We start from the raw sequence: 22937 nt of genomic DNA on the forward strand, positions 1-22937 counted from the left end.
GCAAAATGAACCTTTAGTCTAATTACACATTGTTACCTAGTCAACCGTTATCTGAGATTTGTTTTCATGATTGCCGAATGTAAATAGTTTTATCTCTAAAAACAGTTTAGCCTATAACGCTGGTATAATGCTAGCATATAGGGCATAGAGTAATGACAAATAAAAATCGCTTGTTATTACCACTAAAAAGGCTCAAAATAGCCCCACAGTAACACGACAGCATAAAAAGAGTCCCTACATTCAAACCGAAGCATTGAGAACTTTGTTAGTGTCCATACAGTTTAATAAGCAGATGTTTTATACACACAGTAAATTTCGCGAATTCAGGAAGAAGCCATCTTGGAAAAATAGTCTCTACCAGTCGATCTATGAACGCCAATCCATGTGCGCTGGTGAGATGTGAATAAGGTGATAAGGTGAGCGCGAACAGTAGGCTACGTGTACATATTGAAGACAAGTAAACGGTTTGTGTTTGTGTTTCTTCCGTAAACAACGGACCATATGAGATTCTGCACAGTTCAGCGCACTTGGATCGGCGTTCGTAGATCGACTGGTAGAGACTATTTTTCAAAGATGGCTTCTTCCTGTATTCGCGAAATTTACTGTGTGTATAAAATATCTTCTTATTAAACTGTGTGGACACTGACAACGTTCTCAACGCTTCGGTTTGAATGTAGGGACCCTTGTTATGCTGTCGTGTTGGTGTGGGGCTATTTTGAGCCGTGTTAGTGGTAATAACAAGCGATTTTTATTTGTCATTACTCTATGCCCTATATACTAGCATTGTACTAGCGTTATAGGCTAAACTGTTTTTAGAGATAAAACTATTTACATTCGGCAATCATGAAAACAAATCTCAGATAACGGTTGACTATAGGTAGCAATGTGTAATTAGACCAAAGGTTCATTTTGCGCCGGAGTTGTCCTTTAAGTCTGCGCACTTGCATGTTTCGGGACCAGTCATGCGCAGTCGTGAGCAGGAAGTAAAGCCGCGAAATCAAGGCCGCGCCCTCATTCTCGCTAAATCAAACGCGAGCACACGCCCCGCACACTGTCCTCTGTCTGCTTCGTTCTTCTCCAATGATGTCTGCTGATTACAGAACCTCGATCGTTAAAATAAGGTAAATACAACTACTAACCACATAATCAACATTATTAAAAAAAGTCCGCTGGTGCTTCAGTGACTACCTCGCACAGAGAACCTGTCAATCACAGCTGTCAATCATGATGTCACAGCACCGTTTTGTCATCACATAACTAACTAAAAACAAACTTATTTTAAAAACGAACACTTGAAATTACATCAATGTGATAGAAACTACAGTAAATGACAGAAACTATCTTTGGAAGAAGGATATGTGAAGTGTAATTTAATTGTTTAGTTGGTCTCGCGTCCCATTGAATAACATGGGGAGGTGGGGGTTATGAGCTATACTAGGTCCGGCCACAGGGGGGCGATCGAGACGTTTTGGCTTCAACTTTGAGGGCTTGTGCGGCACACTTGGTTCAGGCGCATTGTTGGCGCATTGCTATATTTGAGGAAACTGAAATAGACTTAACACTGATCAATTGAAACCTGGTCTAAAGTCAATGGGGCAATATTTTATTTTGTGTTATTTAAAGGGTGCATTAGTAATTCGAGCTTATATGCGGATACACATCGTGCGTACACTTTAATAGAGTGCCGAAGAATCACGTCACTATAGCCCAAAACGCAGAATTTTAGCACTCCCGGTTCCCTCGCTCTAAAGTCTATGGCATTTTTGAATGGTTTTTTGCTAAATCGCCTGAAATAAAGTCTGTGGTGAACAAAGCCTCTAAATATTTTCACGTTTTTTTTGATAAACACACCAGTTATTACTGCTTGTGTTTTTTTTTTATGAAGTTTTATGTAAACAAAGTTCGGGAGGAGCATGTTCAGCAACCAATCAACTCAAGAGAAAGCCGGTATAAATAAAGCTTTTCTCACCTCATGTCTCACGACAAGTCTCTCAGCATCCCTCCACCACCCCATCACCTCACTCTCGGCTGGGTCTACCCCAGTATAGGGGGGAGTACTCTGGGTTCGGGCAAAATTCCGAGCTCGGAGCTCTCCCCCGGACAGCAAGCCAAATACGCATCAAATTTATATTTGATTTCATGTACGTGTGAACTAGTGAAAAATGCGCAGCTTTTCGATCGGGGAACCCATGCACTGTTAACGTCCGAGTTGTCCTACAAATTGACGTCATCACTTAGGCACTCTATTTTGTATAGCATTTTCACAATACACATCATTTCAAATCAGCTTTACAGAAACTGGATGAGTCCATTTTACAATTTAGAGTGATCTAGTTATCAGAGGTAATTGTCTAAGTTGAGTATTTCAGAAATGTAAATATACAAAGTCACAGTTAGTTACAAATGTATTAATTTAAACAATGTAATAATATAATGATATAACAGTTTAAACTGGGAGAGTGAGTCTGAGCCCTGGACAATATCAGGAAGGATTCCATTGTTTAGGAGCCAAATGTGGAAACGCTCAACACTCTTTAGTGGGCTTCGATATTCTATGTACTGTCAAAAGACACGAGAGTACAATCTAAACACTCTGCTTATTACACACACAGTCCAAATAAATGGAGTACAATGTAAAAGATTAATAATGTGTACATAAAGATATGGTGAAATCTGGCTTATCCCAAGACAGTCTTTAACCTCGTGCACGAGCAGATCCGTTTCCTCGCAAGAGAAGAGTTCAGTTTTTCCGCTTACAAATTCCGTCATGTAAATTGCGACTCTTCCATAGCGCGAGCGCAACTGGCTTTGCATCACAAACCACATCCTGCAAAGAGGATATGAATGGAAGCGTGCTAAACTCACTAATTCAAACTTTCGCTTCGGAGCTGAGCATTTCCCGTGATTCTGCTCTGCAATCATCACACTGCAGTACAGACTACCTTAAGTGAGTTTTGCAAACATCCATTTAAGTCACTAAAGCATTCTTCTTCCAGATGAGTACACTTCGCGGCTTTAGCCAGCTCTTCACTGGACTCATTCAGAGAGAAGGGAGGCGAGTACACTTCACAGCTTTAGTCGGCTCTTCACTGGACTCAGGCAGAGAGATGGGAGGCGAGTACACTTCACGGCTTTAGTCGGCTCTTCACTGGACTCAGGCAGAGAGATGGGAGGCGAGTACACTTCACGGCTTTAGCCGCCTCTTCAGAGAGAGAAGGGAGGTGAGTACACTTTGCAGCTTTAGTCGGCTCTTCACTGGACTCAGGCAGAGAGAAGGAAGGCGAGTACACTTCGCGGCTTTAGCCGCCTCTTCACAGAGAGAAGGGAGGTGAGTACACTTTGCAGCTTTAGTCGGCTCTTCACTGGACTCCGGCAGAGAGAAGGGAGGCGAGTACACTTCGCGGCTTTAGTCGGCTCTTCACTGGACTCCGGCAGAGAGAAGGGTGGTGAGTACACTTTGCGGCTTTTTCGCCGCCTCTTCACAGAAAGAGAAGGGAGGCGAGTACACTTCGCAGCTTTAGTCGGCTCTTCACTGGACTCAGGGAGAGAGAAGGAAGGCGAGTACACTTCACGGCTTTAGCCGCCTCTTCACAGAGAGAAGGGAGGTGAGTACACTTTGCAGCTTTAGTCGGCTCTTCACTGGACTCCGGCAGAGAGAAGGGAGGCGAGTACACTTCACGGCTTTAGTCGGCTCTTCACTGGACTCCGGCAGAGAGAAGGGTGGTGAGTACACTTTGCGGCTTTTTCGCCGCCTCTTCACAGAAAGAGAAGGGAGGTGAGTACACTTCGCAGCTTTAGTCGGCTCTTCACTGGACTCAGGCAGAGAGAAGGAAGGTGAGTACACTTCACGGCTTTAGCCGGCTCTTCACTGGACTCCGGCAGAGAGAAGGGAGGCGAGTACACTTCACGGCTTTAGTCGGCTCTTCACTGGACTCAGGCAGAGAGAAGGGAGGCGAGTACACTTCACGGCTTTAGTCGGCTCTTCACTGGACTCAGGCAGAGAGAAGGAAGGTGAGTACACTTCACGGCTTTAGTCGGCTCTTCACTGGACTCCGGCAGAGAGAAGGGAGGCGAGTACACTTCACGGCTTTAGTCGGCTCTTCACTGGACTCAGGCAGAGAGAAGGAAGGTGAGTACACTTCACGGCTTTAGTCGGCTCTTCACTGGACTCCGGCAGAGAGAAGGGAGGCGAGTACACTTCACGGCTTTAGTCGGCTCTTCACTGGACTCAGGCAGAGAGAAGGAAGGTGAGTACACTTCACGGCTTTAGTCGGCTCTTCACTGGACTCAGACAGAGAGAAGGGAGGCGAGTACACTTTGCAGCTTTAGTCGGCTCTTCACTGGACTCAGGCAGAGAGAAGGAAGGCGAGTACACTTCATGGCTTTAGCCGCCTCTTCAGAGAGAGAAGGGAGGTGAGTACACTTCGCAGCTTTAGTCGGCTCTTCACTGGACTCAGGCAGAGAGAAGGAAGGCGAGTACACTTTGCGGCTTTAGCCGCCTCTTCACAGAGAGAAGGGAGGTGAGTACACTTTGCAGCTTTAGTCGGCTCTTCACTGGACTCCGGCAGAGAGAAGGGAGGCGAGTACACTTCACGGCTTTAGTCAGCTCTTCACTGGACTCCGGCAGAGAGAAGGGAGGCGAGGACACTTCACGGCTTTAGTCGGCTCTTCACTGGACTCCGGCAGAGAGAAGGGAGGCGAGTACACTTCACAGCTTTAGCCGCCTCTTCACAAAGAGAAGGGAGGTGAGTACACATCGCAGCTTCAGTCGGCTCTTCACTGGACTCTGGCAGAGAGAAGGGAGGCGAGTACACTTTGCGGCTTTAGCCGCCTCTTCACAGAGAGAAGGGAGGTGAGTACATGTGGTGAGCAGGACGGCCGAGGGACGTGAGAGAAAGTCGCGAGGCCGGTGTTGCGATTGCTAATGAGCAGCACCTGCGAAGCACACCGGTCTCGCATCTCTCACGAAGGAGCGGAGCCATAAAGGGGGAGCGACGGAGTGGATGATCGAGAGAGGAACAGGCCTGCTTTTGTTTGTGTTTTATATTTTATTTGGTAAGCCAGCAGTCGTCCGTGAGGGGCTGCTGGCCGGTATTTTATATTTTATTTGCGGTAACCAGCAGTCGTCCGTGAGGGGCTGCTGGCAGGTATTTTGTTTGTTTATTTTATTTAAATAAAGTTTTATTTTATTATTATTATCCGGTTCCTGCCTCCTTCTTCCCTGAACTTTGTTACACTGGTGCCGAAACCCGGGAAGAGAGAGGAACAGGCCTGCTTTTGTTTGTGTTTTATATTTTATTTGGTAAGCCAGCAGTCGTCCGCGAGGGGCTGCTGGCCGGTATTTTATATTTTATTTTCGGTAGCCAGCAGTCGTCCGTGAGGGGCTGCTGGCAGGTATTTTGTTTGTTTTTTTTTTTAAATAAAGTTTTATTTTATTATTATTATCCGGTTCCTGCCTCCTTCTTCCCTGAACTTTGTTACAGTACACATCGCAGCTTTAGCCGGCTCTTTACTGGACTCAGGCTGAGAGAAGGGAGGCGAGTACACTTCGCGGCTTTAGCCGCCTCTTCAGAGAGATAAGGGAGGTGAGTACACTTCGCAGCTTTAGCCGGCTCTTCACTGGACTCAGGCAGAGAGAAGGGAGGTGAGTACACTTCACGGCTTCAGTCGGCTCGTCACTAGACTCGGTATTTCACTGAGAAATCGGTATTTTCAACCAAAACAACAGGCTTCCACCACTTTTAGCGTCTTCTGCAACTGGATTCAAACAGAAATAAGTGAGCATTTTCAACCACATCAACGGGATTTCACAGCTTTTAACGTCTTCTGGAACTGGATTTGAACAGAGACGAGTATTTTGACTAGGACTTCCAATTATTCCATAATCTTGCTAGAGTTCGAAACTTATCTCACCAAAGGTGCTGACTTGTTTTTAGGTTCACTTTCTCCTCCAGCCCGTCTTTCTCCTTGCCCGAGTCCAAATCTCTCTCTTCCTCTCACACCCGAATAACTCGACGGCCGAGCCCCTCTTCCCTCAAGCTCCTTGCAGTCCTCTCGTTTTTCCTTTCTCCTCTCCTTCCCCCTCTTGAAGTTGAAGCCCATTAGAAGCACTCACTTCCTGATAGCAAAGTGTACGGCGCAGGCTGAAACTGAGCTTGACGACGTAGATGTGAAGGGAAGTGAGTACACTTTGCGGCTTTATCCGGCTCTTCACTGGACTCAGACAAAGATGAGAATGGTGACCATCCATTCTGACCTTCTAGTAGCCGTGCCAAGAACAATCTGAATTGAAATCTGAAACAAATCCATCCATCCATCCATCCATCCATCCATCCATCCATCTTCTTCCGCTTCATCCGGGGCTGGGTTGCGGGGGCAGCAGTCTAAGCAGAGATGCCCAGACTTCCCTCTCCCTAGACACTTCCTCCAGCTCTTCTGGGGGGATGCCGAGGCGTTCTCAGGCCAGCCGGGAGACATCTCTCCAGTCTGTCCTAGGTCTTCCCCGGGGCCTCCGCCCAGTGGGACGTGCCCGGAACACCTCCCCGGGGAGGCGTCCAGGACAAATCTGTTGTTGAAATATTTTATACTGTTGCTTTTATGAACTATATATATATATATATATATATATATATATATATATATAAGCTTCTCCCGTGACTTTATGCCTCCATGTCCACCTGATAAAAAATTGCCTGCGAGCTTCTCCTTCTGTCTATACGGTAATTTTTCTACTATGTGACAGAGAGTCCCGAGAGTTTTTATTTTTGGAAATCATACATTATAACAAGGTAAAATATTAACACATGAGGGAAATCATTGTGGTTTACATAAAGATGAAAAAACCTTATTACCCATTTTTTAAGGCTAATTGTAGTACTAAAGGATCAGACGTGTTTGCCCAATAGTGGCAAGAAACATATGTATATAATGTTTAACCGTTCGCTGATGTGCGAGGGTTTCTCCCATCCCCATACAACGTCACTTTCACTGCCCTGACAAGAATGTAGGTCTTATCGGCTGTGAACGCTCCTGGCGCGCGCCTGGTAAACCCGCCGTTATAATAACAATCCGTCATGCAACATGCGCACCTGTTCTTAAAGGGTATGTTGGATGGCGCTCTGATTGGTTTATTTCATGTTACGCCCAAACCACACCTATGAATAATGAAGCTACTTCAGACCAACCCCTTTTAGATTTGCGCCAGGTGCAAGAGGCATTTATCCCGCCGGGAAAATAGCAACAACGCTGGGACACGCCCACAAAGTTACTTGCGCTTTGCGCTTTGACAATTGCGTTTCAGATTGTTAAAATAGGGCCCATTATGTTTATTAAAAAATACACAATGGTTTGTTCTTTTGCACAACTCTATATTGTTCTGTACATATTGTACAAAAAAGTAAAATGATCAAGTAAATTTCAAGTTCCCGAAAATTGCTTTGTGCCCTTCATTCCACTTCTATGTAATTTGTAGTTATTTATACATTTGCTTTTATACTCATTTTGTTTTCCTACTTTAAGCATTTGCAAGGTCTAGCAAGTGTATAACAGGTGTAAATAACAATAAAACATAGATTGTACCTTGATTTCTTGTCATTGGTGTAATCAAATTGTACAAAATTGTAGAAGGCAAGTTTTAAAAGATCAAAGTTCAGAATACGAACAGGCTGCATCAGGTGATTTTTCCATCTATCCATTATTTTTCCAAGCAGTTCGTCCAATATAGAGTTGCGGAATTGGAGCCTATAACAGTATCTCAGGCCAATCAAATTATGTTTTGCTTTATTTTCCTATTTATTATAATTATTATAAGGTCCGAATGACATTTAAGAGTCATGGTGATAAACTTTGTGTAACTTTGTCCCCTTATGATAGTAGTTAGAGAACTCTTAGAAAGCTCTAATTCATCACTCATTACTGGACTTTGTTTAGCTAGACCCATCTCAAGGGTCCAATATGTTTTTGTTGCAATAACAAGGGTCAAACTTAACACTTGGTGGTAAACACACTAAGTAGCACTCAAGGGGAGGCGACATCAACAAGGGTCCAATTATCTTATTGTGTGTTAATTAGACTCTGACCACTTATAACAAGAGATATCATACCTGTTTATTGATAAAAGAAAACACCAGGTTCATATTGCATCATTGGTCAGCTGCTGATTGTTTACTTCTAATTTTTTATTTTATTTAATTTGAATAAGAATCAGGTGTTGAAACAATTTTATTTGTAATCTCCGGTCACGTTTCCTTTTACATTCTATTTTGGACTTTTTTACCAATGACTTCTTCTCCTCTGCCATTAAAAATAACAGTGCAATGCAGCCTTTTAAACTTGCAAGGGCAATGAAGCGCCTCTCACTGCTCTGCTCCTCCGTTTCTGCTGTTTTCAGTTACTGGCTCTGAATGAAAACGCGTTGTGGCAATGCATTGGCCTAGTACTTTTTGTCCCTCTCTGCTATTACAGTTTTTCAAGATGGCGGAACTACATGGAAACCTCTGTGGACCTACCCATATATATAAAGATAATAAATTCTTTGTTTACGAGGATAAGTCAGATAACCATTAAACACTAGGCAGCATCCTATCAGAGACAACGATATCAATCACAAAATCTACAACCGAATAAAACAAACCTTTGCAGACTTTGGCAATTTCAGATGAAAGGTCTGTCAAAACAACGACGTTCACACAAAAGTTACTATCATTTAAGGCATTTGCAGTTGTAAATTTGATAAATCAGATTTTGAGTGCAGTAAATGATGGGAGCCATCAATCAAAAGTCATCAATATCTCCCAGCATGCATTGCAGCATTCATAAATTATGCTGAATTGCCTTAATATTTGTATCAAAGTTGTATCAGATTATGTTTTTATTGTCACCATTGTTGAGATTCATATCAACAATTATGTCACAGGCCCTGTCAGGTGCAGCCCTCAGACACTGAAATCTTTCCTTTAGTTGCTCAAAGGTCATTTCAATGCGTGCCCTTGTCCTGGCTAGAGCTGCATTGTAACGGGTTTGTGGTCCAGGGTTTGGGTCAGGGAATGGCGTCATGAAGTACTGCCTGCAGGCATAGCCCCTGTCACCAAGCGGGATCCCGTCAAAATCCCCTGTATAATGGAAAAATGCAGTTTTGTTAGGCTCAGCATAAGTGTGTGTAATACTGTGAGCTTGACATTTATAAGTTCCCTTACCACGATCAAATAATGTGCATAAATGTGACTCTCTGAAAATTCCTGAGTCATGCACTGATCCTGGACATTTTGCTTCCACATTTGTTATATGGAACATAGCGTCACACACCATCTAAGAGATTTTAATCAGTCAACTGCATACTTTTTGATTACATTCCTTTTTTTATGTAATATATTACTAATCTGGTAACTTACCTGCACATTTACACTGTGAACCCGCTTTCGGTTCACAAAATCCCCTTCATTGGGCCCTGGTGGGTCCTTGATGGGGACATGTGTGCAGTCTATGGCACCAATCACGTTAGGGAAGCCTGAAGGACCATATTGTTTGGCATGGTCATGATTGCATGTCATTAACAATTATAAGTACCTGCAATAGCAAAAAAATTCTGCTTTACAACCTGGGTTCTTAAGTGGCTTGAAAATACCACAAAAACCCCTAAAAACTGCTTGAGTTCTCTAAGTGAACGTGCCACTCGCAAAGAATCTCAGGGCAATGCACACAGTCTGTGCAGTTGTCAAAGCCCGACTCCTCCATGTTGAACATTTAATGTGTGTTTCCAGCAAATTAATGATGTAAATAACACCCTCACGAGAAAAACGATACCTCTGTAAAATATTACACTGTCGTGCTGCGCTAAAGGGTCCTGTCTATCCCACAATACGCGATTAATTCGAAAAGCTCTGCAAATTATCCTCGCACCTTCCGCAACAGGTCGCTGTCGTAAATATGGACAAGACATGGCTACGACAAACTTCCCGTATCACCTCCGCTTATAAAGCCGCAATCTAATCCTGTTTACATGAAATAAGCCTCGTGAGCAGGTTCAAGCTAACGCACCTGTTGCTATGACAGCAAGCCCAGGATGAGCTTCGAAGAACCAAACGATCCAAGATCATGCCAAATCGCCAACAATCAAATCCAGCTAAGTGAGTTAGCGATGTACGAAGAACGAGCCCCTGAATATAATGCTAAAATCAACACTTTTCAGGTTCTTTAGTAAACCTTGAGAACTATATAGTGAATAAAACTATCGAGTAAAAACTCAATCTTGTTACTTTCAGCCTGTTACTCATGAAAAAAATAACAGGAGTGAGTAGAGTCTTCTGTTTTTCTTTTATTTAATACTGTAAATATTAGTTGTTATAATATTGAATACATAGTATTAACTATTATTAATAGTGTTAAGGTTTCAATTACTTAAATTGACATTGTTTTACAATGTGAATACTATACTTCCAGGAAGCCTGTCTACAACAAAAGACTTGCTGTCTTTCTTATACTTTGTAGATTAGAAGATAGAGAACCCATATTATGCAGGTGCCAGAAACACCCATGGCATACCGCAAGGGAAGGAGCGAGACACACCCGCAACCTTCTCTTTCCCCCCTTTTTGTCTTAACGTCCCTCCTCCCCTCTCTCTCCTTCTTTCGCTTTCCACCTCCTTCGCTGTGGAGTACCACAAGCACATAGTACATCACTTCAACACAGAAATATCGTGCACACACAGTCATGTAACTCTCTCTCATACACACTCATTCCTCTTAATGTTCATTCCTGTTAATACATTTATTTCTACAAAAATAAAGTTAACCCACTGTTTAATAAATTGAATTATAAAACAATTTTAAAAACTTGAGGCTTCCATCTTTAAAATTAAAGAGCTTTGTTTTTTAATAGTGATTTTTTCACCTTCACAAATTTTTTAATAGTGTTTTCACAAATTATTTGAACAAATAGCCAACAATTTATTTCAAATAAACACTTTCTTGTGGGGAAAAAAAGGAATTAATTGAAATGCTTTTAAACGTGTTGTAAATGGCAGTTTCGGTAACAAGACTGAGAAAACATGCGTCTATCTTCTGCTTACAAATCTTGTAAAGAATTAAATAAAGTTGCCTGAGATTGACCAATACATATTTTGAATAGTTAAACTTGTATTAGATTCAGTGTTGAAAAAAGATAACAAAGAAAGTTTCATTTTAAGAGATACAAGAAGCAAACGTACCCCATTAGGTGGAATGGCCGAGTTATCAGTAAACTGTAAGTGTTTCTAAACATGGTTTGCATTGGTCTACATGTTAATCACAATGATCAAACTAATTAGATTTAGGCCTACACATATCTTCACAGTGAAGTTTTTCTTCTTTTGCCAGTCTTCAACTACAAGCAAAAGTCTATAGACATGCTTGGAAATAATCCATTTTTTTTTTTCAAAATAATTTGACAATTTATTAATGAATGCATTCATGTTTATTCAATTTGGTTGTAAATTAACCACAATACACAATGCATGAGTACAATAAAGCAGTTCATTATAAAATATAATTTCTTAAACATTTAGTTATCAAATAAGTGCAATGGAACTAGCAGCAGTCTTAATACCAATACAGAGCAAGTTGTGAGTAGAATGAACTCAGGCACATACATGTATGTGTCACAAAACATTGGTTGCAGTACAAATGAAGTTGTCAGTACCCAGATGCAATGCCTTCTCCTTATTAAACTTATCCAACAAACACAAAATTTTACAAAACACTGGAGATTCTCTGCAATAAGGACTTAAAAACCAACATAGTCAAAACGTAGAACTGACCCTGAACAGAAAGACACACAGGGCTTAAGTACATTGCAAACAGAGGGACAAACAATACTTATTAACTAGACACACCCGAACTCAAACGCTAATCAATATGTAACTATGGTGACAAACAGGCAAGGGAACCTGAGAATGACAGAACCAATCGACACACTGACAGCAAAACACAAGACAAGAAATACAGACATGAATGAAAACACACTTAAAACATGACAATATGGTAAACAACAAACTAGAAAAAATTCTTAAATAGAATTTCCAATAGACAATTTTGTAATTATATTATATTATAAATATCTTACATGGAGCGTATTTAACAATCAATATGAAGTAACTTTATTCAATTTAAAAAGATTCACAATTTGAGTTCTAATTTCTGTGGTTCTGAGACCATAAATAATAGGGTTACATATTGCAGGAACAAGGTGATACATTACGCTAGTTAAGACACGGATATCTCGGGGTATTGTAGGTACTCTGTACCCAACAAATGCAGCAGTAACACTAATATAGGCTATTACTATGGTCATTATGTGTGTGGTGCATGTATGGATGGCTTTGTGGCGGGATTCACCAGAAGGAGAGCGAAATATAACTACAAAAATGATGACATAAGAGCAGAATATCACAAAACAATCAGCGGATGTTATACCAAAAGCTACTGTAAGAGCTAAATAGTTTTTAGTAATATCATTACAAGCTAGATTGACAACAGATGTATGCTCACAGAAACTGTGGTAAATCAAATCTGTTCTACAAAAAGTAAGTGGCACAACTAGACCAACCATGACAATAATGGCAAGTGCGTTCCGAATGCTAAGAACTGCGGAGAAAATAAGTGAGTTTGTCAAATTTACAAAATCATTGTAACGTAAAGGATAAATAATAGCAAAAAATCGGTCCACAGCCATCCCAAGCAATATGGTGGACTGAAAACAACCAGAAAAATGCAAACAAAACATTTGTATTAGGCATTCATGTCGTGTAATTGTATTCCAGTCCAACAAAAAACCGACCAACATCCTTGGAATAAAGTAAATGGGCACACAAAATCCCAAAGCTGCAATCAGTCCAATTAAAATATACATGGGAGCATGCAATTTTCTATGTTTTGAAATGACAATAATCAAAATGGCATTAGCAAATGATGTATAGATTATGATTATGCAAAAAGGAATGAAGAGTAGAGGCCGGTACCCTTTAAGGTCTGTGAACCCGATTAACTGGAAACTAGTAAAAGAGTTGTTGTTTGATTGGTCACCCATTCTGCTTTTTTTAAAAGTGTGTAGTACAGACCTTCAAAAATAAAACAGCAAAAATAAACTTGTTAATCTCAATGTCAAATACATAAAATATAAACGTTTGAAATATATACAAAACAATGACAAAACATTACCTATCCTAACAAATTAAGCATAAAAAAATCAAGAAGATTTAGCAAAATGATTGTTTTTCATATTAAGTTTAAAGTTCTCCTGTACTTCCATGAAACAGTCTGTCTTATCTACCTGTCCCCTGCTCTGTCTTTCCCTACCAATGAGCAAACTCTTCCCTGCTCTTAAATATTCTGTTTCCCTCCCTCAGCATTGCATGGGGATTTGTTTAATTGGACCACATAGTCACAGCATTCATTTCAGACTGTTTTTTTTTTTTTTTTGCATGCTTTGATTTATTTACAACTTAATGAAGCTAAAAGGGAATGCCTAGTATTTAGCTCCATTAGGTTACCCATGCTGCAAAAAGAGATGTGTTAAAATGACATGTGTAGAATTTTAACACATGAGAATTTAACACACAACCTGTGTCGTTTTTGAACACATCTCTGTTTTTACAAAGACAGCACAATGTGCTATTCCTCTTAAAGAGAAGTGTGTTGAAACGTTTTACACACTAATGTGGTATAGTTACACAACTTGTGTCAGATATGCGTCACATGTGACTGTAGTCGTTGTGTATTGTGTTTACAACAGTGTTTGGATGAACACTGGAAAGTATTGTTAATTTGTGTTTATGTAGTCTAGTGATGTTTAATGAACATTTGGATGTTTTAGATATGAATCTACATAGACAAGCTCTTATTGAGAATTAACAGAGGTTTGATGTTTCTTTGAATGTTTTATTTGAAATCACCAGACTCGTAATTAATGACTCCTTTATTTGGGCTCTTGCCACTTTACTCTTCATTTAGTTTTTCTCTGGCTGCTGTAACTGTATTTTCATAAAATACATCTGTTTTGGCGAGAGAAAATATGATCAGATGGTTCTTGATGATGTCATAATCAGCAAGTTCTGATCAAGTTTTTGAGTATATGGATGGTGTGCATATATTTTAATTATACTGTTAGTTAAAATGGTTTTGAGCTGAAAGCTACCCAAAAGCGCAGAATGACTTAAAAAAAAAAAGGTCAGAAAGTTTAAAGCTGCAGCAGAAACCAGTCAAACACAGATATCATGAAGCTCAGCAGTGGTGACAAACGAAAAGTTTCATGCTGCAATGCATGCTGTGACTCATGGATGAGCTTTGTACTAGCGACATGAAGCATTGTCACCATTGTTGAGATTCATACGCTGAGTCTTGATGTCTGTATTTGACTCGTTTCTGTTGCAGCTTAAAATTTTTTAACCATCTTTTTTTAAAGATGTATAGGATAAGGTAGCATAGACTGTGAGATCCTGCACACTTAGTATTTGTAATCAAATTATGAGTTAATACCTTGCTTATCCTTTTATAAGTCATCTTTCATATATTAAACTCATCTTGCTAAGTTTGAAAAAATCTACATGATGACAATATTACCATCTGATATTTTTTTTCTTATAATAAAATCAGCTGTTTCATATGTGCAAAATAAATACACAGAAGAAAACAGCATTTGAAAAAAAAACATTGAAAAAGAGGCATGATGTGATTGGCTGCCATAAACACCCAGTAATCTTTGTTTTTATGAATTAAGATTTTATTTATCTATTGTAATGTATTGTTTTATTTATTTTAGAGCTTGTTATGGGATACCATATAAAATATACTTCCTATAATTATTTTCATAAACACAAACTTCCCTCCACCTGGTGCTGTTCATCCAGTTACATTTTAACGTGTTAAAAATCTACACAACGTGTCAAAATACAGTTTTTTAACACTCTTGTTTTTTAAAACTCTTTTTAGAGTGAACTCGCATACTTGACTGTTTAGGACCTCTTGCCTCTAATGTAAAGCAAGCAAATAATCTGGGTGGTGTCTTTGATTGAGAGCTTCTGTGGTGAAGGCTGGCTTCTTTCATTTAAGGTGCAATGCTAAAATTAAACCCAGGTTATACAGACTTGGATATTTTCAAGGTTGGACAATTATAATACATTATATCCATGGGCTTCCTTGTTTAATGTTGAATCGCCTTCGACTCTAACAAAATGCAGCAGGTTTGACAGTAAGAAGCAGGTCAGTTTTTTCCCAGTACTAGCTTCACTGCAGTTGCTCCCAGTTAATTTCAGGGTCCAGTTAAATGTTTTAATGTTTGTTTTTAAGGCCTTGCATGTCTAGCATCAGAATATATTTACGATCTTCTCCAGGTTTATCAGACGACAAGGCCATTTAGGTAATCTCAAACATTACAGTTAAAGATCCCTAAATCTAGTCTAAAGTCCAAAGGGGATTGTGCCTTCACTGTTGCTGCACCTTGCCTCTGGAATAAACTGATTTGGACATTAGATGTTGTACTACATTTGGTATTTTTAAATCTCATTTAAGAGCAGATTTCCTTGCCCAGGCGTGGTTGAGCTGGCAGTTGATTGTACCTTGTTTTACCTTGTCTTGCATTCTAAGTGTCTTTTTCGTTTGGTGTTTAATGTTTTTTGTACTTTTTGGAATATTGTTTTAATGGAAAGCACTTTGGCCACCTCGTGTTTTTAAATGTGACATACAAATAAACTAAACTAACTACAACAATATGCACACATGGTGATGTAAATTGCTCTTTTGTTTACTTTACCTAGTCAGTTTATGTTTCGGTAACATTTTGAGTAACTCAGTCACGAGTGGCCAATTATGAGCAGATGTATCTAGTAGATGGTTATTTAATTAGTTTTGAAGTGGTTATAATTGGCCCTCTCTTTGCACACTTGATCACTTTGGGATTTTCGGATGATCCCTAAACTCATTTAATCTGTTGTCACTGCTTAATTTAGAGCCCTTTCGTTGGAGTTAGCACAATAAGTGTAATGAGTTTGAGCAAATTACCAACCTGTGCCTTTTTATGTAAACAGATACTGTATTGGCAATGTGTGTCAAGATAATTTAATTTGGAGCTGTTTTCATGAGATGTACAGTATGAAATTAAGCAAAATATGCACAAATATTAAAGGTCACAACTTTTATTTTTTTTAAAGTTGTTTATAGGAGGCTACTTTCATCCAAAACTTGATTGTTCAGGAGAAAGATTTGGATTAAGAATTTTTCAGGGCATCAGTGTAATGACTAAATACTTCCTATATAATTACTGAAAACATTAAGCCAAAGCCATATATTTCTTGTTAAAAGAGGCTGATGAGAACGTTTGCTCCCACTTTTTTAATTTTTTGTATACACCTAACTGTAATAAAACATTTTTGAATTGTTCATAATATTAGTGAACTTCCTGTTCCCTCACAACTTCAAACAAAACTTCATGATCCCTCCACTGGATTGTTAGCAGGTAAGATATGTACTCTTAAAGCTACAAGCACATTCCATTTCCATTTTTTCCATTTTCATTGAAACTTCAGTTTTATAGAATGACCCATATAGTTTAGCAATACAATGTGACCTCTATAATAAATGGCCATTATCACATATTTAGCTACTCAATGAATTGAAAGCTAGTGTCACGGTGTGGGTGCGGGTTGAAGAAGGAGTGCAGGCAGAAGGAGCGGGAGGAGTCCAGATGAACACGAAGATAAGGATTTATTTCAAACATACAGGCAGGAAGACAGGGTTTCACCAAGTAACATTTAACATCGACCGACCATGACAGACTGAATAAGGAGGAACTAAATACACAGAGGAATCAAACTAAACGGGGTGCAAACAGGTGAAAATAATGATGACAGGACGAGGAACAGGTGGCTGATTGGGGAGTGAGTCCGGGAGTAGAAACAAAAGGATCCGGGGAAGTGTAGTGCAGATGACGAGACAGACTGGTGCAGACGGAGGACTGTGACAGCTAGACACAATTACTCCAAATTACAGCAAACGCATCATCTATTAAATATCTACCAATTGTCTGGTAAATTGTCCTGTATTCACCAATGCATTTAGGGGTGTGGTCCTGGTCAAGACAATCTCCTGAACTCCAAACTGAATGTCAGAATGGGAAAGTAAGGTGATTTAAGCAATTTTGAGCGTGGCTTGATTGTTGGTGCCAGACGGGCCGGTCTGAGTATTTCACAATCTGCTCAGTTACTGGGATTTTCACGCACAACCATTTCTAGGCTTTACAAAGAATGGTGTGAAAATGGAAAAACATGTGCCAGTCCTGTGGGTGAAAATGCCTTGTTGATGCTAGAGGTCAGAGGAGAATGGGCCGACTGATTCAAGCTGATTGAAGAGCAACTTTGACTGAAATAACCACTCGTTACAACCGAGGTATGCAGCAAAGCATTTGTGAAGCCACAACACACACAACCTTGAGGCGGATGGGCTACAACAGCAGAAGACCCCACCGGGTACCACTCATCTCCACTACAAATAGGAAAAAGAGGCTACAATTTGCAAGAGCTCACCAAAATTGGACAGTTGAAGACTGGAAAAATGTTGCCTGGTCTGATGAGTCTGGATTTCTGTTGAGACATTCAGATGGTAGAGTCAGAATTTGGCGTAAACCGAATGAGAACATGGATCCATCATGCCTTGTTACCACTGTGCAGGCTGGTGGTGGTGGTGTAATGGTGTGGGGGATATTTTCTTGGCACAATTGGGCATCGTTTAAATGCCACGGCCTACCTGTGCATTGTTTCTGACCATGTCCATCCCTTTATGGCCACCATGTACCCATCCTCTGATGGCTACTTCCAGCAGGATAATGCACCATGTCACAAAGCTCGAATCATTTCAAATTGGTTTCTTGAACATGACAATGAGTTGACTGTACTAAAATGGCCCCTACAGTCACCAGATCTCAACCCAATAGAGCATCTTTGGGATGTGGTGGAACAGGAGCTTCGTACCCTGGATGTGCATCCCACAAATCTCCATCGACTGCAAGATGCTATCCTATCAATATGGGCCAACATTTCTAAAGAATGCTTTCAGCTCCTTGTTGAATCAATGCCACGTAGAATTAAGGCAGTTCTGAAGGCGAAAGGGGGTCAAACACAGTATTAGTACGGTGTTCCTAATAATCCTTTAGGTAAGTATATATATCTCCATATATGTACATATTGGATGGGCATGTTCTCATATATGTACACATATGTTGTGCATACATTTTACAATATATATGTATTGTCATATTTTAAATATATTTAAAATATATTATACCATATATTAAACATGTGACACTATATCTTTACATATATTATCAATACATTTTCCCATTTAAATCGGAATTCATTATAGTCGTAATTTATAAATATAAAATTGCAAAATATGCCAAAATAATATATATATATATATATATATATATATATATATATATTCATTTTCAATATATTGAAAGCGGCAAACATTTGTATATTTTGCAATATATTGCAGTATATTACATGAATATATATTGTATAATAATATGTTGTATAATATATGTATCATTAATATATTATTCCATGTATTTCCAATATATAATATATTGGAAAATGGAAAGGAAAAATAAAATATTACAATATATTTCAAGTAATATATTGCTAAATATATTTTCCTTTTGTTAGGGTATTCTGCCCAGTGATTGAATAAGAGCTCTGTAAGTGGTTTACATTCATTATTATTGTAGACATGTGGTAATTTAATGCTGTCTCTCTTTTCGTGATGCTTTGCAGACTCTGCTGTCTGCGTTCATATGTTTTGTAGGAGACGTGGCGTTGGGGATGCTGGGATCTTATGTTTTCAAAGCTAGCTTGCTATTGCTATCCTCTCTGAAATTGCCTACCTTACAGGTAATACTTTAAAGCTGCTGGCTTTAAATTTGATAAAGTGTTATACAAACATGAAGTGACTTTATTTGACTTGAGATCAGAATTTCAGAGCTCACACATTGTTATGAACAGATGCTTTCTTAATTGCTATTTTCTCAACACTGTCATTTTTGTTTTGTTGTAATTGAGAGGTAAATGTGCTGCAAATATTTACATATTTGTGATGTTGGGATATTTGCTAAAAGTATACAGTTGCTTAGGTGTTTCAAACTTTTTTTTTACCCTTTAGTGAAGAACTTTGCTTAGGAACTTAATCCTATACTGGCTTACAAGTCACATTTCTGAGTGCTATACTGTGTGCTAACTTGTGCTGTCATGAATTCTCTTGTGGCTTCAGAATCCCATGGCATTGATCTTTATTAGTCATATGGCATCTGCTTAGCAGTAAGTGAAAACACAATAAGTCAGACAAAATGGAAAAGGTAGATATATTTAGCAAATTAAATACATCTGATGAGACATCTGTTAATCAAGACATGCAGAAAGTACAGAGGCAGTGGCAGTAGAAAGTTGATTCGCATGTGCAAATATTAGAGTTGTCCGGTTAATTTAGTGTAACTAATTATGGAAAAAACATTTATATTTAATCTGCCCACCACTCTTGGGCCTGACAAATTTGCAAAACAACCCGATCTGAGAAGTGGGAGAGTGGCGTAAACAGCAAGTTTAGTGGAAAAAAAGTTCCAGTCACCCTTTTCCCGATCCCATTATTCTCCCTATATAGCACTCGACGCTAATCAGTTTGGAGAGGAGTTCAATTTCAAAGAAAATTAAGATAATATTTTTAAATATGTAGATAAAGTGCCTAACATACGCAGAGGCGACAGAAAGCAATGGGAGGAGGAGAGAGGGGAACAGGATTGGGACAGAAGGACAGTGAGCCAAATTTTCACTTTGACGGATTTTTACAGTAGTGAAAATCTATTTAAACCTATTTAAATTTACTTTAAATTTACATTGGAAAATCAATAGTGTTAATAAAGGCTGAACAGTTTCCCTGTGCTGTTAAAGTGCATTTGTAATCTATTACAAAAGACTTGATATATAAAATGTGGTGTTGATTATTATTCTAGAACTACAGCAAATGTTTCAAGTCAAGTCACCTTAATTTATATCGTCTAGCTCAGTCCAGTTCTCATACAACAGCAGCATCATGACAGTCAGATGAATTATATTGACTTTTAAGTGTCCCAAACTAATCAAACCAGAGGCGACAGTGGCAAGGAGCCCAAACTCCATCATGTGACAGAATGGAGAAAAACCTTAGGAGAAACCAGGCTCAGTGGCCCAGACTCTGGCCGACGAACAAACATGATCTCATTATGATACATCACAAGTCAGAATTCAGATTGGGATTGGTAGAATTGAAATATTCATTCAGTTACTTTTGCTTGAAGAATGATTCATCACGCCTGCATGGAGCCAAAGCTGGCATAGGGTTTACATAGTTGGGGAAAAACATACTTCTACTACTACTTCTGTATGGATATTGGTAATGGCAAAGGGTCAGTTCTTGGTTAAACACTGCTGAAAGCACAATGAACATGTACATATAGTGTGTGTGTATATATACAGTTTAACACGCATACATACACATACATATAAACATAAACTAATAACATTTTCCTTCAAGTACAATGAACAATTAAAGTAAAGTGAAAGAGAGAAAGTTAATAGGATTCATGATTTCTTATAAGATAAATATTTAACAACCTGAACTCTGATTTCCTTTGTTCTAATTCCATAGATTACAGGGTTAAAGCAGTTCGGAATAAGATGATATGACAAGGTGCTTAACACACGGATATCTCTCGGTATGGTAGACACCCTGTAGCCAACAAATGCAACAAGAACACAAAAAAAGGCCAACGCTATGACCATTAAATGTGTGCCACATGTCAAGATGGCTTTTTGTCGTGACTCACCAGAAGGAGAGCGAGATATAATGACAAAAATAACAATGTAAGAGCAGATTACAACTGCGCAGTCACATGATACTATGATGAAAGCGATTGTTCCAGCCTCGAGATTCTTGCGCACATCACCACAGGCTGCATTGACAACTGAAGTATGCTCACAAACACAATGATAAATCGCATTTGATTTACAAAAATAGAGTGGCCCGATCAGGCCGACCATCGAAGCGACACAAAGCAAGTTACGGAAAAAAAAGGACAAAAAGGATATTATTGATGTTTTAACATTTACATAGTCATGGTACTTTAAGGGAAAAATAATGGCAAAAAATCTGTCGACTGCCATCAAAACTAAAATTGACGCCTGGAAACAACCTGCCATATGCAGACAAAACATTTGAACAAGACATTCATCTTTGTAAATCATATTTCTACCAAACAAAAAACTGATTAACATTCTTGGAACAAGAAATATTGGCTGTATAAACCCAAGAGCTGCCATAAACCCGATCAGAATGTACATGGGTGCATGTAACTTGCTTTCTTTTACAATCACTAGCATTATAATTGAGTTTGCGAACAACGTGAAAGCAAAGATTACAAGAAAAGGAATGAAAAGGTACTGCCGATACTCTTGCAGATCCGTGAATCCAATCAAGTAGAGTTCCCGATGAGAGAAGTTGAGTGTCCTGTTGTCCATTCCTTGGATCAAAGTTTGCTTTGAATACATAAAAACAGTTCATAGTAACAGTTTACAGTTGATGCGCAGAAAACATGTTGACAGAAGCAATTAACAACATAAGCAAATATATATATATATACATACATTTAAGCATAAATTGTGTCCTTTAACCTCCAAATGTGGTTTGCATTTTATGCTCAGACCTGCATCAAAGGAAGCTTAGAGATTTAATAAAGTATTAAAACATGCTAAACATTAGATCAGCAAATTTATTTCTCTTTTCATGTCTGTAAAATGAAGCCTAATATCTATAAAAGCATGCACAAAGGCTTTTTAAATGTTATTCGTATAGCTCCCCCTCTTTTGATTTAGGTCATGCTACTTCTCTTAAATATTCCTGCTCCCCTCCCCTGATACCTGGGTCAACAGCTTGCCATTGTAATTACTGTTATTTGTTGGACAAATTTTCCTTAATGTGTATGGCTGAGGCAGGATTCACTTTTGAAAGGACAGAATAGAATCTGCAATCTTAACAGGCAAAATTAAGGTAATATGTCTTTCTATAGAAAGGGTATTAATGCTTTTTAATTGAATTACTAATTAAAGCACTCAATGGAAAGAAAACACTGCATTTTTAGGAATCTTTTAAAAAAAAAAGAGAAATAACTTTAAGCAAAATGGACAGAATGCTATTTTCTAAAATATCTAAGATTTAATTATTCCAATGGAAATTTGAAGAGAACTGAAGAAATTCCACACTTCCGAGACAAAATTACATACACCCATAAAAACATTATGTTCATGAACGAATATGAGAATATATATACAGTATATATATATATATATATATATATATATATATATTTATTTATTTATCACACTGACACCTTTATATTCTCAAAGTCATACTATTTACATAAAAAACAATAACATATAATTGTGATAAACAAATTCAAAAAAATTGTGTTTTTCATGAAATTCATTTGGTTGTTACTTTGGTTTCAATTGGAGAGGGATGGAAATTATTTTGAGGTGATATCTTGGGACCAGGACAGGACATTCTCGTTAGTAAAGTGCTAATGATCAAAACACTAAGAGTACTTACTGTTCCTGTTTTGATCATTCCTTTTAATTACTAAAAACCTTCTAATTAAACAGGAAGATATGAACACACATGGGTCACATTGTGTCGATGTCTCCATGTAGAGTTGATTTACTAATCAGTCAGTCCAATTAATTTCGGTTCACGATCACTTAGTGTCTCAGCAACTATTGTCATAAGTGACTAATTATGACCAGATGTATCCAGTAGCTGTTGATTTAATTAGCTTCAGACTGGTTAAGAGTGGCCTTCTCTTTGGATACTTTCTAACTTCAGGGATCTCCG

The 22937-nt window shown here is 38.8% G+C and overlaps 2 protein-coding genes across 2 annotated transcripts; both read right to left on the reverse strand.

The window, feature by feature from the left end:
- Positions 1–12114: 12114 nt before the first annotated feature.
- Positions 12115–13059, reverse strand: LOC120492991 (olfactory receptor 52D1-like). The gene has a single exon (XM_039691345.2). The coding sequence runs from the start codon at positions 13057–13059 to the stop codon at positions 12115–12117; it is 945 nt and encodes a 314-aa protein (XP_039547279.1).
- Positions 13060–20632: 7573 nt separating this feature from the next.
- On the reverse strand, positions 20633–21598 carry or55d1 (odorant receptor, family 55, subfamily D, member 1). Its single transcript, XM_039691346.2, has one exon. It carries the CDS (start codon positions 21596–21598, stop codon positions 20633–20635), a length of 966 nt encoding a protein of 321 aa, XP_039547280.2.
- Between the last annotated feature and the right edge of the window lie 1339 nt (positions 21599–22937).

The sequence above is a fragment of the Pimephales promelas genome, chromosome 16 (assembly GCF_988280905.1).
Source record: "Pimephales promelas chromosome 16, fPimPro1.hap1.1, whole genome shotgun sequence".
In the NCBI taxonomy this organism is placed as follows: domain Eukaryota; kingdom Metazoa; phylum Chordata; class Actinopteri; order Cypriniformes; family Leuciscidae; genus Pimephales; species Pimephales promelas.

Coding starts and splice junctions, on each gene's coding strand:
- LOC120492991 (XM_039691345.2), bottom strand. CDS start 13,059: ATGGGTGACCAATCAAACAACAACTCTTTTACTAGTTTCCAGTTAATC.
- or55d1 (XM_039691346.2), bottom strand. CDS start 21,598: ATGTATTCAAAGCAAACTTTGATCCAAGGAATGGACAACAGGACACTC.